Source organism: Pteropus vampyrus, unplaced genomic scaffold (genome assembly GCF_000151845.1).
Source record: "Pteropus vampyrus isolate Shadow unplaced genomic scaffold, Pvam_2.0 Scaffold12, whole genome shotgun sequence".
Taxonomy (NCBI): Eukaryota; Metazoa; Chordata; class Mammalia; order Chiroptera; family Pteropodidae; genus Pteropus; species Pteropus vampyrus.
In genome coordinates, this window is record NW_011888793.1 from 16,640,525 (window position 1) to 16,656,712 (window position 16,188).

The following is a 16,188-nucleotide window of genomic DNA, read 5'->3' on the forward strand; positions in this document are numbered from 1 at the left end:
CAAAAAGTTCTGTCTGTATCATTTTAAATAGCAATAGCTGTGTATTAATCACATAGCTTATATGGAATCATTGTAATTATAATACAGAACTGTCTCAACCAGCAGGACTCCTGTCTTTGGAACTGAGTTTTAAATGGATTGTATTGATGTCAATAGAAGAATCAAAACTAATAAAAGAACTAGTTGGCATTAATCACTGTCTTCTCTGCGGTCCTGTAGTGCTTTTTAAGTTCTTAATTTAAGAACTTCATTCATGCTTTGATTTAGTGCAATTTCTGTTCACGTTCATCACCTCTACCTGTGTTTCTTTCATATCCCACAGCTATTAATTGCTTATATAGTAAACAGTCATAACTCAAAAGAATAAATATTTTCTTCATTTTAGAGTGTGCTTTTTAAATTTCTTACAGAAATTTGGTACAACTGTACACAAGTGAAGATGACACAGAAATTTCAAAGAAGATTGAGACTCAGTGGACATCTTTGGGCCTAGAAGATATACAGTTTGTAAATTACTCTGTGCTGCTTAATCTGCCAGGCCCTTCTCCCAGCTCTGTGACTCTGAGCAGCAGCGGACAATGCTTTCATCCTAATGGCCAGCCTTGCAGTGAAGAAGCCAGAAAACGTAACAGCCAAGATCTGCTCTACTCATACGCAGCCTATTCTGCCAAAGGAACTCTCGAGGTAATATGACCATTTGTCTCTGTCATTTACAGTGAAATGAAATTAGAAAACAACAGCTTTCATCTAAATTGAACTAACTGGCAAGATGCAGCACATGAAAGTAACCATTAAATGTTCTCAGTGTAGAGGTGCCAGAAAAGAGAAAGGAAGATTTGGATCGCCTGACCCTTTACTTGTCATATTTTGAAAGTGAAAACACGTTAGAAGAATTTAATTCAAAAGTGTTGAATGTGTGACTGAATCATTCACATTTTGCTTAGTTCATAGAGAACATGTTTATTTCATTCTTTGGTTTTGAAGAGGCAAATTTTAATAGATTGACATGGACAGAAAGAATATAGAGGTGATTGTGTTTTGAAACTGTACGAACACAAGAACTAGAGTGGGAAACTGATGTGATTATTTACAGATTTAAGATTTAAAATACATTGCTTCTGCTTTCTTAATACAGAACACCTGAGCTAGGGGACCAGGTATGAATTATTGCTTTACTGTTTTCTGGGTTAGCGGTGTTTTTGTTTTGTTTTATTTTGTTTTGGTGTTTGTATGTGTTTTTGTGTGTGATGTTTTTTCGGCATTGTGGTTAAGTGCGTGGTTTCCAGAATCACATAAACTAGTTTTTAATCTCAGCTCCCCAATTACCCACTGTTTCTTACACATTTAGAACTAAGTCTGCTCATCTCTGTAATATAGATATAAAATAGTTCCAACATCAAGAGGTTATTTTGAGAATTAAATTAACTAATATATGTAAACCTTAGAGGACAGAGCCTAGTCCATAGTAAGGACAATATACCAGTTAGATACAATATATAATTGGTTACTAATTTTCTTAAATAGCAAGTTTTTTGTCTCCATTTAAAGTATCAGTTTAATATACAGTTTCAGTCTTTTATAATACTATAGATAAGCGGTCCCCAATCTTTTTGGCACCAAGGACTTGTGTTACTATGAGAGTCTAATGCCCGATGATCTGAGGTGGAGTTGAGGCAGTGATGTTAGCGCTGAGGAACGGCTGCAAATACACATAAAACTTTGTTCCCTCACTGCCGCTCACCTCCACTCATATTCTGCTATGCAGCCCAGTTTCTAACAGGCCATGGACTGGTACTCGGTCCATGGCCCAGAGGTTGGGAACCCCTGCTGTAGATTATCTCTTTAATACAAATGAAATAATGTTCGTTTTCTGACTATTGTTAATTATTGGCACAGATTTTTTAGATCTAACTTTTTATTAACTCTGATTAATCTATAAAATATTTAAATCATTTAAAGTTACTTTTCAGAAATACATGCTTATTCCTATATATACATATTTATTTTTTTGGCAGCGAGATTGTGAGAGGCAATTTACTGATGGTTCAGCATTACTTGTGTTCTTTGTCATATTATTCTCTGACTTTTAGCAAAAGGACTACATATGAACATCACCACTTTGAAAAGCCAATCACTAATTAAAAGTTAATATAATACTAAATGTCTGTAATATTTCTAGTATAGGACTCATGTAATTTCACTAATATATACTACTTCTGGTAGGCAATAACGGAAACGCACCTGTGTATAAATAAAAATAGAGGGAGGCTACTAGCACTCTTTCTTTAGTTCAGAAGCTTTGATCTTAAGTCAAGGTTCTAAAGTTACCCCACATATTTTCTCTCAGACTCTCAACCCTGCATAAGCCACCCACATATCCAGTGTTCTTTTATCCCAGTTGACCGAAGTCCAGCACAGCCATCTCCTCTCTTAAACAAAAGCATGTCTGAAACACAAAGCAACAACAAAAACCCCAAGAATTTGAGTGGGTCCTTGGAACCATCCCCATTTATTTGCTTTTCAATTTTGCGTGGCGAACATTCATTATTTCTTGACTGACATGATATAGAAAAGCCGCAACACTACCGCTTGTATCCCTGTTTCATCAGTGCGACCCTCTTGAATAATCCACTGGGCCCACTGGATTTTTTTTTTAACGTTCATATGTGACCATTCCTCTGAGAGTTTTCTACACATTTATCTTTTAGTTATAAATGTTTAAATTTTCTTCGTTTCAAATAAAAGAGAACCAAGGTCATTAAAGAATCACGGAATTACCTTAATGTTCATGAAGTCATAAGTCATTTGGGACCCTTGTACCATTTATAAATACTATAAAAACTATCGCTTTAAACAAATAAGTGTAGAAAAAGAGTTAAAATGTAGCTATTAGATGGGAGAAATAAAGTTAGCTGTAGATGTAGAAACATACTCCATGTTTGAAATATTCGTCCTAACTATAAGTGGTAGTGTTAAAGAAACTAAAGAGCGATTATGGATAAAACAAACTCCTCTATCTGAAGAACATAATTTGAGAAATTAACCAAGCAAGTTAGATGAAGACACTGACTATAACTATTTTGGAATTATATTAATAATTCAAAGCTATTACAGCAATTACATGTTAATTGAAATATTCAATAAAGGATATAATGTTATTGATATTGATTTTTTAAACTATAGTAATTTATTATGATTTTCAAAAGCAAAGCAACTTATAGGTGACTATATTATATGCATATAGAATGCTTACATGTATTTTATATACATGTTTTAGACAGATGTATTATCAAAACTCACATATATTAATTAATAGGCTACTAGTGATTTTCAGTATCCCTTTAGATTATTCCCTAATTCAAATCAAGCTTGAGAGGTTGCGGCTGCTGATTCAGGCATACCTAATTTTTTGATTTTGAGTACATTATGTTCTCATGAATTTCCATCAGGCAGAGCCATTAACAAGTTCTTATATTATGCTAATCTGACTGCCAGCACAATGCCCCACGACTTTTGCTTTTGACAAGGTTATTTGTGGAAGAGGAGTGCCCCTTTTCTTTGAAGAGCTGTCATGTCCATTCATCATATGACCGTTTTGTATAAGCTTCCAATTTTTGCTTTCTGGTAACAGTCTAAATAGAATTTGTGATATCTGAGATCTACTTCGAAAACCTACTTAGTGCCAGCATGATGGATGGTGTACTTTGCAACTTCTTTGTAATTCATTGTGCACTGGAAAGGTGACATTGTTTACCCTATCATAATGACAGGTGGGTCAGTAAGTGTCCTAAGGAGAGTTGTCCTGTCAGATGCAAAATACATATTAAAATGGATACATAAATAATTTAGCACGAGTGAAGTTAGCTTCAGGGAATAACCAGTAATTTATATTTTTATTAAAAGGTAAATATCAACTATAATGTCATCATAATGTTAAAGACACTGGTAGTGAGTATCGACAATGTCTAGTCAGTTTTATAAATAGAACATATGGCTTTATGTAATTCCTGTGCAATTATTTCTTTTGTTCTTTGTGAAACCCACATAGATGCAGAAAAGCAAAGGGAACAATTAATATTTAATGTAGGTTGGTCAGATTGAGTCAGCAATGTCCTTATTTTTGAACAGTGGATTTGTTTTTATTCCAATACATTTTATGGATTTTGGTATTTTCTATATGTTAAGCATTGTTTTGTGTTTTCAAGACAAGCCAAATAATACAATTTTATAGAGAAATTTATTTTCACTAACTCATTAACTGTGGGTAAAATGTTGTTATCAACACAGTTATCATTACTCCATTACTCAGAGAGCCCAGACTAGCACCCTTCCTTATCAACTGCATGACTGTGGTTTGATTACTTCAATTCTGTAAGCCTCAATGTTCTTATTTATATTAGGGGAATAATAACAGCACCTCCAATGGTCATTGTGGGGAAGAAATGATATAAATCATGTAAAGTGCCTGGCACTTAGAAAGCACTCAGTAAATGTTAGCTATTGTTATTATTAAGATTTGGTATAAAATAGACACATTCGAATGGGAGAAATTAAGAAAATATCAGATGTTGTATGTTGTAAGTTTTAGAAATATAATCTTTTACCCTATTGTCTAAATATAATCTTCCTGTCCTGCTTAACATGACAAATTTTAATCATTAGGGAGGGGAATGCCTTGATAATTATGAGTAAAAAATAAACTATATATAAATCTCAGATCACATTTTTAATTGAAAACTGAAAGCCCAAATATCTAGGAATGAACTATTTTATTTTTGAATGCAGAAAGACAAATTGTGTCAAGTAGAGCCCAAAGAGCATTGTTTGTCTTTGTTTTATAAAATATCAGGACATAGTTTCATACATAAAATCCGAACACTGTGTCAGATATTTTGTTAAAAAGTCTTAAAAAATATAACTACTACATGGAATCTTTGAATAACTTACTATTAGATGTCTATTTTCTCATTGCTAGGAAAACTTTGTTTCTCTTTTATTTTTAATGTTCTCAAACAAAAGCAAACTTATCATTGTTATGGCAAAAAGGCAGAGCTATATGCATTTGGCTCTGAAGGATTCCAGTTATAGATAAAAATATCAGAAAGTTAAAGGAGTGAAATGGAATTGTATTATTGTCTGTTAATGAAGATGAAGCTACTATCTCACTAACAGAGAAATGTGAGCTTGGGGCAGTTTTTCGATGTTGAAATGACTTTGCATTATATTTGTCTCCCCCTTTTTCATCCATCTTTTGATCAACAACGAACAGTTGTGAGATAAAAGGCTATGAGCACAGTTGTATAAAGTTGTTAATTTTTTTTTAAATTACGTAAAATCCCTTTGCCCAATATGATCTCCTGTTTCTGATTTTATGAGCTCTGTGCACTAACTGAGTTAATAGAACAGTTTCATAATTTCTGCTTTTTTATTTGAGGATAACATCTATAGGACTTTCCTACATATTTTCATATATTTAAGGTATATACATTTTCTGTATTTAAAATTTAGACAAAAGCAGGTATAAATAAGAAGTGATGTATCAGAACATATTCTATAGTTAAATATTTGTTAGAGAGGTTACGTCTTCTACCTGGGAAAAAAAACAAAAGCTTATTTTTGTAAAATAAAAGTTTTAAAAGAGAGATAGCTGAATTCAACTAAGTAGTTAAAGTGCAATAGACTATTTACCCCTTTTCATTAAAAAACATGACATTTTTAGTGAGAAAGTGACTACAGACTTCTAATTTGACTGAAGTTATATGTAAAGTGAATTTCCATAATAATTGTTACTTGACAGGAAATTCTGAGTCAGAGTTCTTATTTTTACTTTTGGTATGCTTTAAAGCATACTGCTTATAAGTTAAGTGGTAATGTAACTTTCTTAGCAGAGTTAATTTATATTTTAATTTCCATAAAATGTCAGTATTTAAATAAATATATAGTTAACAAATATGATTTACCTCACTTCACAACTAGAGATCTGTGCAAAAAACGATCCATAGATTTAACCACTATTTTGATATAATAATCTAAGTGACTTTAAAAGAAGCAGAATTCTGTCATATTACTTTCACTGCCTCCAAAAATTCTCTTGAATGAATTTGTAACTCCTTCAATATCCTTATCTTAATAAATTGAGTATCATTTATTAAATAAAGTGCCCTTTGATTATTATGTTTTTTCCATATTTTAATTTGATACTGAAAGATTAACAGAATATTATAGAATTTAGCCAGTTGTATGTCATGAATATAGCAAGGTATATTCAACATTCAGCAAATGCATGAATAGTGTTTTTTATATGTCAGTCACAAGGGATAAAGTGATTGATGAGAAAGCTGTGGGCACTGCCCCTACGTGGCTGGTCGTCTAATAGGAGAAACTGGCAATTAGGTAAACAATTACAACACTCCATGGCTCAAAACTGCTATGAACACTAGCAAGTTATTTAAATATCCTAAACTTCAGTTCCCTCATCTAAAAAGTGGGCAGAAATATGTACCAAACATAAATGTTCCGAAGAGAGGCTGAAAACAATTGATACAATCTCTATAGTAAAATGTTGGATACAGAGGACATAAATGTTTAAATATTAATTTCTTTTTTCTTTATATAATTTTATAAGTCCTGTCCAACTTAATCCTTATCATAATACACACTTGCACATGTACATGGTCACACACACACACACACACACTCGCAAAAGCCCTATATTCAATTTTCAATTTTCTAACACTTGGGGTTTCCTGTGACTCTTGTCTTGCCGGTATCTTTCTTGCTGTTACCCATCTCTTGCCCTCCACTGCTTCTTAACTTTTCCCACATTGCTACCGCCTAGGCAAAAGCTTCAACCCATACCTCTAATGCATACCTATTTCTGTTTTCAACCACCTAGCAAAGCCTTAAATAGTATATTGTCCTACCACTTTAAAAGGTCAGGCACAAGTGTCCCCATAGTGTGCTGGATTTACTCAAGCCAGCTTGTTCCTGCTAGTGAAAGGTGTTTCTGTGAATCTTTCTAATTCTGGTCTGATATTGAAGCCACGTAAATTTTTAAATACTACACATCACGTTTGTTTTTTGTTTGTCCTAGAGATTAGTTTTGCTACTATACAACTTCTCAGCACTCAACAAGAGACTGGTATGACAATTACAGCATGGTCACAATATGGGGATGGGGGAGTGCTGGACAGAGCCAAGGGCAAGGACAATGTTATTGGGCAGAAAGTAAGAGTTCACTCAGATTCCACTTCAAACCCCATAAACTTTTCATCCAAGGCCACAGAGTCCACTCAAAAGTCAGTAATAGTATTGTAAGGGGCAGGGAATTTCCTTCTGGTTTCCTTCTGAAAGAGAAAATTATATGGTCAAATAGAGTTTACCTTGTAGAAAGAACTTATGGAAGATCAAGGAGTAAGTTCAAGAACTTCTTCGAATTATCTTCCAGGTGTCTACTTTCCTGATACTTCCACCTCCTGGGACAGTTTGCAAAATATCTGCTGAACTTCCATCCTTGCCCTCAAACAACTGGGACTGGTACATCATTTTCCTGCCTAGACTTTCAAGACAGGGACTCTGTTTGCCCTTCAGCCTCACCCAGGAGGGATGATTGAGTCATTTCAGGATACTTATCCCTGGAGCAATTAACCAGCAACAGTGCTGTTATTGATTTTTTAAAAATAGTCTTAGTTTTAGTTTGCTATAGGGAAACAGTAAATTGGTTAAACATGGAAAAAGTGATAGTTACAGAAACTCTTATAATCTATTATCACTGATGTTTATGGAAATATAAATGGAGTAGGATTAATCACTTTGACACTAATTTATTTTATTCATTCTCATTTTGAGAAAGAGTAATCTAGATCCAATTTCTCTATACTTCTTTTATTTCTAGAGTTTGTAGACTAATAGGGCTAAGTCTTCTTTTCAATCTATAAACATTCTTCTTTTTGTATAAACAGTCTTTCTGATAAAAGCTGGCTAACCAACCAATATACAATCACCTCTCTCACTGTACATCCACCAGCTAACTGTTACGTCCTTTGAGTACCACATAACTGTTGCTCCTTCCTTTATTGATAAGTTTCTTGAAATTCCATCCTTATCTAATCCCCATCCCTATAAGAAAATCAATAACTTCTTATTTCAAAATTCAGTAGTCATGTTTTACATCTTAACATAGTCAATGTCATTGTTTCATTTGTTAAAGATTTTCATTCTGTGAAGGAGTTAGTTTGTAGTTATCTCTGTCTAAAAAATTCCCACATGTCCGTGCATGGCTTCTCATCATTTGTATGTGATCTCTTTAGCAATGCCCTCTCCGACTTTCTTATTAATATAATTCCTCCTCAATCTCTATTATATTACCCCTTCTTTATTGTCATTAGTGCATAGCATACCTGAAAGTCTGAACTGTTAATGTCTTTATTTACATTTTTTATTGTCAAGCTCTCAGTGAGAGAAAGTACAGTAAGTTTTTTGTAACTCATTTTCCTCTATACCTTCAGAAACTAAAATATAACCTGACCCATATTGTTGGGTAAAAAAAAAAAAAAAAAAAAATGCCTAAAAAAAAAAAAAAAAAAAAAAAAAAAAAGTTGAGCCTAAAACTCTCCCTTCCTTGGACTTCAATAATTCTGTTTTTTTCTGGAATTTTTTCCTAATTCTATACATATTTTTATGACATTTTTTGAAAAATATAGTTTTAGCTTTTAAAATTACTTTTTAATATAAACAGCTAACAGAAAAGATACTCTGGCTGATTGTTATTTTTAAATGTTGGCCAAATAATACAAAAATGTGTCTAAATATTCTTTAAGGGCCTACTTGCTAAATTTGGGACAACTTAAAGATATTTTTATTCATGACAATCTGCATTTTCTTCATCTTATATGCAATCTTATTCTAAACTTAAATGATTTTGTCTGTTAACTTTGGAGACTGTAGACATAAAATATAGAAATGCAATTCTGACAGAACTGTGCTTTACGTTGGTTAAATTTGTTACAATTGTTTTAATTTTGTCATTTATAGATATTTGTGAATAAGTTAGATTATAAAACATTTTGCAAATATGTTAAATAATTTCTACATCCAAGATAAGTAACTACTCTGGCTTATCTTTGTTATATTTGGTATCAAAACATGGTCACTGTGCATTTAGCATATCATTGTAGCCAATATTTTTTTCAGCAAGAAAAAAAAGAATGATACAAGCCACTCCTTCATCTGATTGTTTAAATCAAAGACAATAAAATAGATTGTGTTTCTCATGCTTAATGCTGAATTCATTTGCACACTGCCTGATGTACCTTCTGATTAACTGGGAGTCCATTTTTTCGGATTAGTACTTGTGCTGTTCTAGTTATTAAGTAGCGTAAATATATTTTAATTTAAATATTAATTATTCAAGTTGACAATTCTTTAATATTAAAATATTAAATATTTTATGTAGCTCACTTATGCTAATCTCTAATGGGTCTTGATTAGCTAGAATACTGTTTCAAGAAGAAGTTTGAAAAGACATGATTGACTAGTGACATATACCACAGTAGTGGGAGAAAGCAGCATTCATTTTTATGCTTCAATACATTGTGGTTTTCATAATAATGTCCATGATAATAAGCCCTGGAATGAACTTGAAAAGGAATTACTAATAAAATTCTAACAATCTGAATTTTGAATTCTTCATAAATACGGATATGCTCATGCTTTTTAGAAAGGACAGAGGTAAACATGGGAGATCATTTTGACTTTACAAGTAAAGCATAAGCATTTTAATTTGAAGAATGTTCAAGAGCTAGATTATATAAGATAGTAATTTCTAAAGTAAAACTTTATCAAAATGAATGGTACTTCTAATAATATATTTTGTCAGTATGAGAAATGCTTGGATTTACCATTTCTAATTTTGAGTAGAAAATTACTGTTTTAGTTAAAGTAGGCTTTTCGAACATTCTGTACATTCAAAATCTCTCTTTAGAGAGGAACCAGGAGGATTCAGAGTGATTGATTTGGTTGAAAATGTCAAGTCTGAAAAATTGCAAAGCATTTATCATTTCATAAACATGAATGATTTTTGCTTCCTCATGGTGGAAGAGGAACATAGCACTGGATTGTCCCTCAGTGTGGAGCCCAGGCCACCCGCATATGGATGTCCCCAGAGAGTTATCTAACCTAGTTACTTTCAATGATCTATTTATTTTATTTATCTGACTACAAGAAACAATAATTCTATTCATTTCTGTCTTCTGTTGCTTCTGCTCAGGATATTTGTCCATTTTTTGTATAGAACCATGGAACCACTGACATAATAGAATGTCCCTTTTTAATATTTTGATTTTTAGTCATTGCTAATTGCCTGCTTTATGATTCCTTCTAATCACATATTTTATCATTGATAGAAGATAAATGTAGTTTAATGTTTAATGTTTGTTTTTAAATTGTTCAAATCTTCCTCTCAGCTATTTCTCTGTGGCCCATGGCCCACCACTCTCTGTTGTCATCCTAATACTTTTTTTAACAAAATACCAAATATTTGGCTTTCTGTCTGAATTGGTAGTGTTGTTTTAAGTTTTTTTTTGTTCTTAGTTCAAAAATTAACACACAGAATTTAAGTAAAAATTAAAGTGGGGACTTTATTGTATTTCTCTCTGGTAAAAAAGTTTAACATAAAATAGAATTAATTCCATTTTACTCTGCACCTTACAGTTTCTCTCTCCCATGTGTCAGAGAAGTCCACAGTGGAAAAACTGGTACACACGGAGTGAAACATTCAACAAGTACCTAGGTTTCTTCTCATTTGACATTTCCCAGATGGACTAGTCAGATGTTACTTGATCCTTAGTATTTGGACATAAATTAAACATAGTACTCCAATTAGTTGAGTAGACTAATTTCTAGTGTGACAGAATACATATAATAAGAGGTTCATTATTGCAACAAGAATGTGTAGAAAGAAATGGCTTGACATTTTATCATATCATTGTATATTGATTTGTATCTAAGAAAAATTCAATGTGCTTTCTTGCAGCTCTGATTTTCAGCTTGCTTGAAGGTAAATAAGAAAGACATTCAAAAAGGACCTGGTTCAGAGGCTTCCTTTAAAAGCAGTAGATACATTGTTATTATCATCTGTCAAACCATCAGAACATTGAGACTTCTGTAATTACTGAGTTTTAATGCACAGCCTCAAAATGCATAAGCCAATAAATTGATATAATAATGCCTGTGTTGAGGATATTTTTGTGAAATAAAAGCCGCTCTCACATGTTAAAATGCTTTAATCTATCGATATGTACTATTTATAGAAGATGAGTTGAAGGGTACTTTAATTGAAATTTCCATTGTTAATGCAAGTTATTCCTATTTTTCAACAATGTAAATATCATTTACAGAATTGATATCTTTGTAGCTACCATATCTTTCTGGTATGTACACACAAAAAAGTCACAGCATGGCCTACACTCTTTCAGACCAGTATGATTTTTCCCCAAATGCTCCTAAATATAAAAAATATATTCATTAATATAACCAATTGAGTAATAGCCCTATTTTAAGATGCTATCAGTGATTCACAAATAATTAATAGCTTACAAATTTGAAGTGGAAAATAGGAATTCTCTAACTTTTTCAATGTGGTCATTAATACTATGTGGTCATTTATTTAATCAGGACTTTAAAACCATAGATTAACAGTTAAGTATATGATAAGGTTTTAGCAAACACAGAAATTTCATTAATAAAGCACTGATTTAATCACATTTTAACTGAACAAAATTATAATTAAAAACCATTTGACAGAAGTGTCTTTAACAGATTTTCTCGGCAAATCCATTAAAAAGTACAACTTAATTTTCTGAGATAATTTATGTACTGTAATTATTTTAATTTAAGGCAGATAAGCAACAGCGCATGCTGGATGAGAATGGGTACATGATGGGTCCTTCTCTGAGGAAATTGCCCTGTACTAGAAACTGAAATTGGTAGACAGATGTATATATATTTATGGAGATGGGTCCATTGGGGACCTTAAGAGAGGCAGAAACAGATCACTCTGGGATTCAAAGTAGAGAAAGTCACATATTATTGGACAACAGAGAAATACAATTCATTATATAGATAACATTTGAAATGAGTTTCACTGTATTAGTAAGGTTTTTACAGGTGCAGATGAAAGTAATGGCTAAGGAAACACTTTATGCCAGAAATGCTTCTTCTAAGAGACCAGTCAGTCTCCTGGTGGTATTCACATGTTCTCCTAGAAACAGAATTCTTCAAATGGGTCTTCTATGGAAGCCCTTTGTGTAAAACTGGTTGAAGAGCATTAGCTCCAATTTAAAGCATGGGAGATTAGAGATCTGGGTCCTCCATCTTCACTCTTTCATTATTTGCCACCACTAACTCTGTATCAACAACTCGATGTGTATATGCTATAGATTGAAACAACACATTTTGTGTTATAATATAATTTTATCATTGAAAAGCACAACAACTATTTTAATAATATAAATTATAGACATAAAGATGAAATATACCATTTTGGCTGATAGGAATATATGTTTAATACAAACTTGAGCATAGTATTTTTCAGGGAGGAAGAAAGAGACAACTACATCAGAAGATTCCGATTAGAATCTTCAGAAAGACATGACACTTTTACATTAATTACAGAAATCTTTTAAAACTGAGAAATACAGATGTAGAATACAACTGTAGAGGGGAGTAGCAGGACATATGGCAGAAATAGTAGTAGTTCAAGACAATATTCTAAAGTTTTTGAATGCCAAACTGGCACATGTGGTTGTACAGGTTGTATCCTGCAAAACTCAAGGACTACAATTCAAACTGGATACATGCACAACATGAAGAGCTGTGCCTAAGGACTTTGCATTTAATTTGGATAACAATAGAGAGTTTTCAAATTGTTTTTAAGCCTGAGAATGGTATGATTGTAGTTGAACCTTAAGGAAATTAATCTTGCAGTGTTTTATAAAATTATTTAAATTCCTGAAATATTAATGTAGAATATAATGAACTTAGTGGTCTGTTACAGGCATGAGCTGATTTTGTAACTTGGCTAGAAGGGAGAGGATAAACAAAAATCACTCAAACTTTTTCTCAAGTGATCACAATAATTGTTGTACTTGATAGAAATAGAAAGGTCACATTTATAGTGCCTGGGGTAGGATAAGAGGTAGAATTAGTTCTCCTTTGACAATTTCAAATTACAACAAATGCTTTTGTCACATCAAATGAACAATTTGCTATCATTCCTCCTACAAGACTTTATTTTTTCTTTGTCTTTTTTCCTCTTTCAGGCTGAAGTCATTGATGTGAGTTATGGAAATGCAGATGATTTAAAGAGGATTAAAAAAATAAAAAATGTAACAAACCAGATTGCACTCCTGAAATTAGGAAAATTACCACTACTTTATAAGGTTGGTTCAATGGCTAATTTTTGGTGGCGGGGTGAATATTTTGTTTTGCTTTGTTGGAGTTATATACCTCTGTGAGTGTGGAGAGAGAGAGAGAGAGAGAAAAAGAGGGGAGCACAAAGAGGCAGAGGGTATCACACAAGAGGATGGCTTTCCCAAAATGGAATGTTTTAAATTAAGATCTTTAGGAGAAAAAAATGATGTCCCTATACTTAAGACAAGAAATACCTTAAGCCAGGTATTGGTGAGTTTGTGGGACCTTGATAAAATTGGCAAACTCTCCTTAATAATACCTGTCTGGAATGCTAAAAATGAGAACCACAGTGTCCTCCTCTTATGACATGTGCGAAGCTTCTAATCTATTATCAAAACTGACTAATTGCTATGTGTTTTATGTTAGACTAGTATCTAGCTGATTTACACTCCTCAATGATTGATTTTGTCAACTATATAACTTCATAGTTACTGACTGTGCTCAGGAATTTAATTAAGCTATAATATGCTAAGGAGAAACAGAATTTTGATTTATTTTATTTAAATTGAAGTTTATTAACACTCATCCACTAGATGCATTTACATAATTAAAGCAGTTCGATCTAAGTATCACATAATGAGCTGCCACAATAGACAGCTACTACCTCTCATTCTTCCTTTGTTTTTTTTTCTACTAAAAAGAATCCTCAGTGTAGTTATGTCACTGATTTTCTCTGGTTCTGAAGATTTTTTGGATTTCTCTTCATTTAACTTTAAATGAGCTTTACTAATTCCCAGATCCAAAAAAGTTTCCAGAAATCTGTTGGCACACTCTGTAAGAAGACAAGAGAACATCTTGTGCCTGTTTTTCATTATCTTCCAAGGACGCCCTTATACTTAAATCAATGTCTCATAGTTGATAACTGGCCAGAATTTTAAGATGGTCTTGAAAATATAATATACAGTGATATCAATTATTTGCAAGATAATTTGTTGACATGTATTAAATGCCCTAAAATTGTCAAATTTTGAACCCATAATTCCAGTTCAATCCATATATTCTTAAGGAGGAAAAAAACAGAATCAATAAATAAAATGATGATCAATGATGTGACGAAATATTAAAATTATATATATGTCCAGTTAAGTATTGAAAATTATGCTACATTTTTACAGCTGAATACTATACAATAATTTCAATGTAAAGAAGAATATTTAATGAGCCATGGAAATTCTCATAAGTCAAACAAGTTATAAAGAGGACATTTATAATGATTATATTATTGTTACTTGTAAAGGGAACATTGTTAGTAATATGGGCTAGGTGTTTTTCTAAGCACTTTTTATATGTTATTACATTAATCTTAATAACTGTATTATTGAGGTAGAGACTACTATTATCTTTTATTTATAGAATAGATAACTAAGGCAGAAAAAGGAGAAGTGATTAGCTCAAAGATGAACAGCTACTTACATAAAACAATCAGGATTTATACCCAGTCTCATCTCAGATCCTGAGTCTTTAATGTATATGTATATGTGTGTATGTATGTGTGGGTATGGTGTAGTTAGAGTAGATTTATAGACAGGTGGATAGACAGACAGACAGAAGATGTTAGATCAGGGTTTTTAACTGAGATTCTAATATGAAAAAGAGTAGATATTTTTAAATGAGCCACCTACTACCAATGTTTTAAAGGAAATAGTTAAAAACATGTTAGACTATTATTGAACTCCTTACTCATTTATAGAGTATAAAATGTTATTTTTAATTTCTAGATGGGTATCATTAGTGAGTGGGGAAGGCAATAAAATAGAGTTCACTCCTTCACCAACAGACCTGATCTTGTGGAGACAAGTTGACATTTTAAGTCAAGTGTAGAGTTTAGATCATGATATAAGAGCTAAGCATTCTAACTCTTTACTTATGACAATTGATTCACATTTTAATTTTTATTAATAATCAGAAGAATTCTTTCTTTAGGTCTTAGGGGAAAGAATGTTCCTCTCTAGAAATGTTTTAAAAGGACGCTGGGAAACAAAGTAACATTGCTTTGGATATATTATATAAATCTTGCTTGTTCAACTTTGTGGCATGGGGCCAATTATATACATTGGGTAAATGGAATTATGGATTTCTATTTTATATTTTCCTAAATCTCTAAATATTCTACAATGACTGCATATATATTTTATAAGCAAAAAAAAAAAAAAGAAAAAGTCTTTAAAAATTCAAGTTACGATAAGGCATTTAAAAATTTTCTAATAATACTTAAAGGCTGAATACTCAAAATCCTTACCAGTAGATAATAAATTAAAAGAGAGTATTTACATTATGAAACCCTTTGACTATATCAACAAAGTAGTGAATTAGTGATTTATTAAGAATAGGACACATGTATTAAGAAGCTGGTATATTTTTTTCAGCCTTCTTCCTTATAAGTCTGTGAATAGATTTAACAAAGAGTTCTACGTAGAATCCCCCTCCAGACATAATCTTGCTATATATCTGGCATTATCTTCTAGGTAAAGGAGACAGAACATCCTTTCTTTAACCTTTCAATTATGTTCTATTCATCTTTGTTTCCTGTGGATAGTTCCAGAGACTTGGGAGGAATCATTGATATTATTGCTATTAATACACATTCACATAGTAAAGAAAAAGGAAGCATGGATTAGACAAGCTTATGGAGCATGATTACAGCCAAGCTTACCTCAACTGTTCATCAAATATATTATGGGGCTGAAATTTGAAAGTGAGGAAATAGTATACAGTAAG

General features: G+C 32.2%; 1 protein-coding gene across 1 annotated transcript in view; it reads left to right on the forward strand.

Moving 5' to 3' along the window:
- The window catches only part of NAALADL2 (N-acetylated alpha-linked acidic dipeptidase like 2), a gene marked incomplete at its 3' end in the record, with an annotated part of 657,209 nt that overhangs the window by 329,136 nt on the left and 311,885 nt on the right, over positions 1 to 16,188 (forward strand). Inside the window, exon 4 of the mRNA XM_011380947.1 lies at positions 13,320 to 13,439. Coding sequence (XP_011379249.1) covers positions 13,320 to 13,439 — 120 coding nt within the window. The remainder of the gene's footprint in view (positions 1 to 13,319; positions 13,440 to 16,188) is intronic.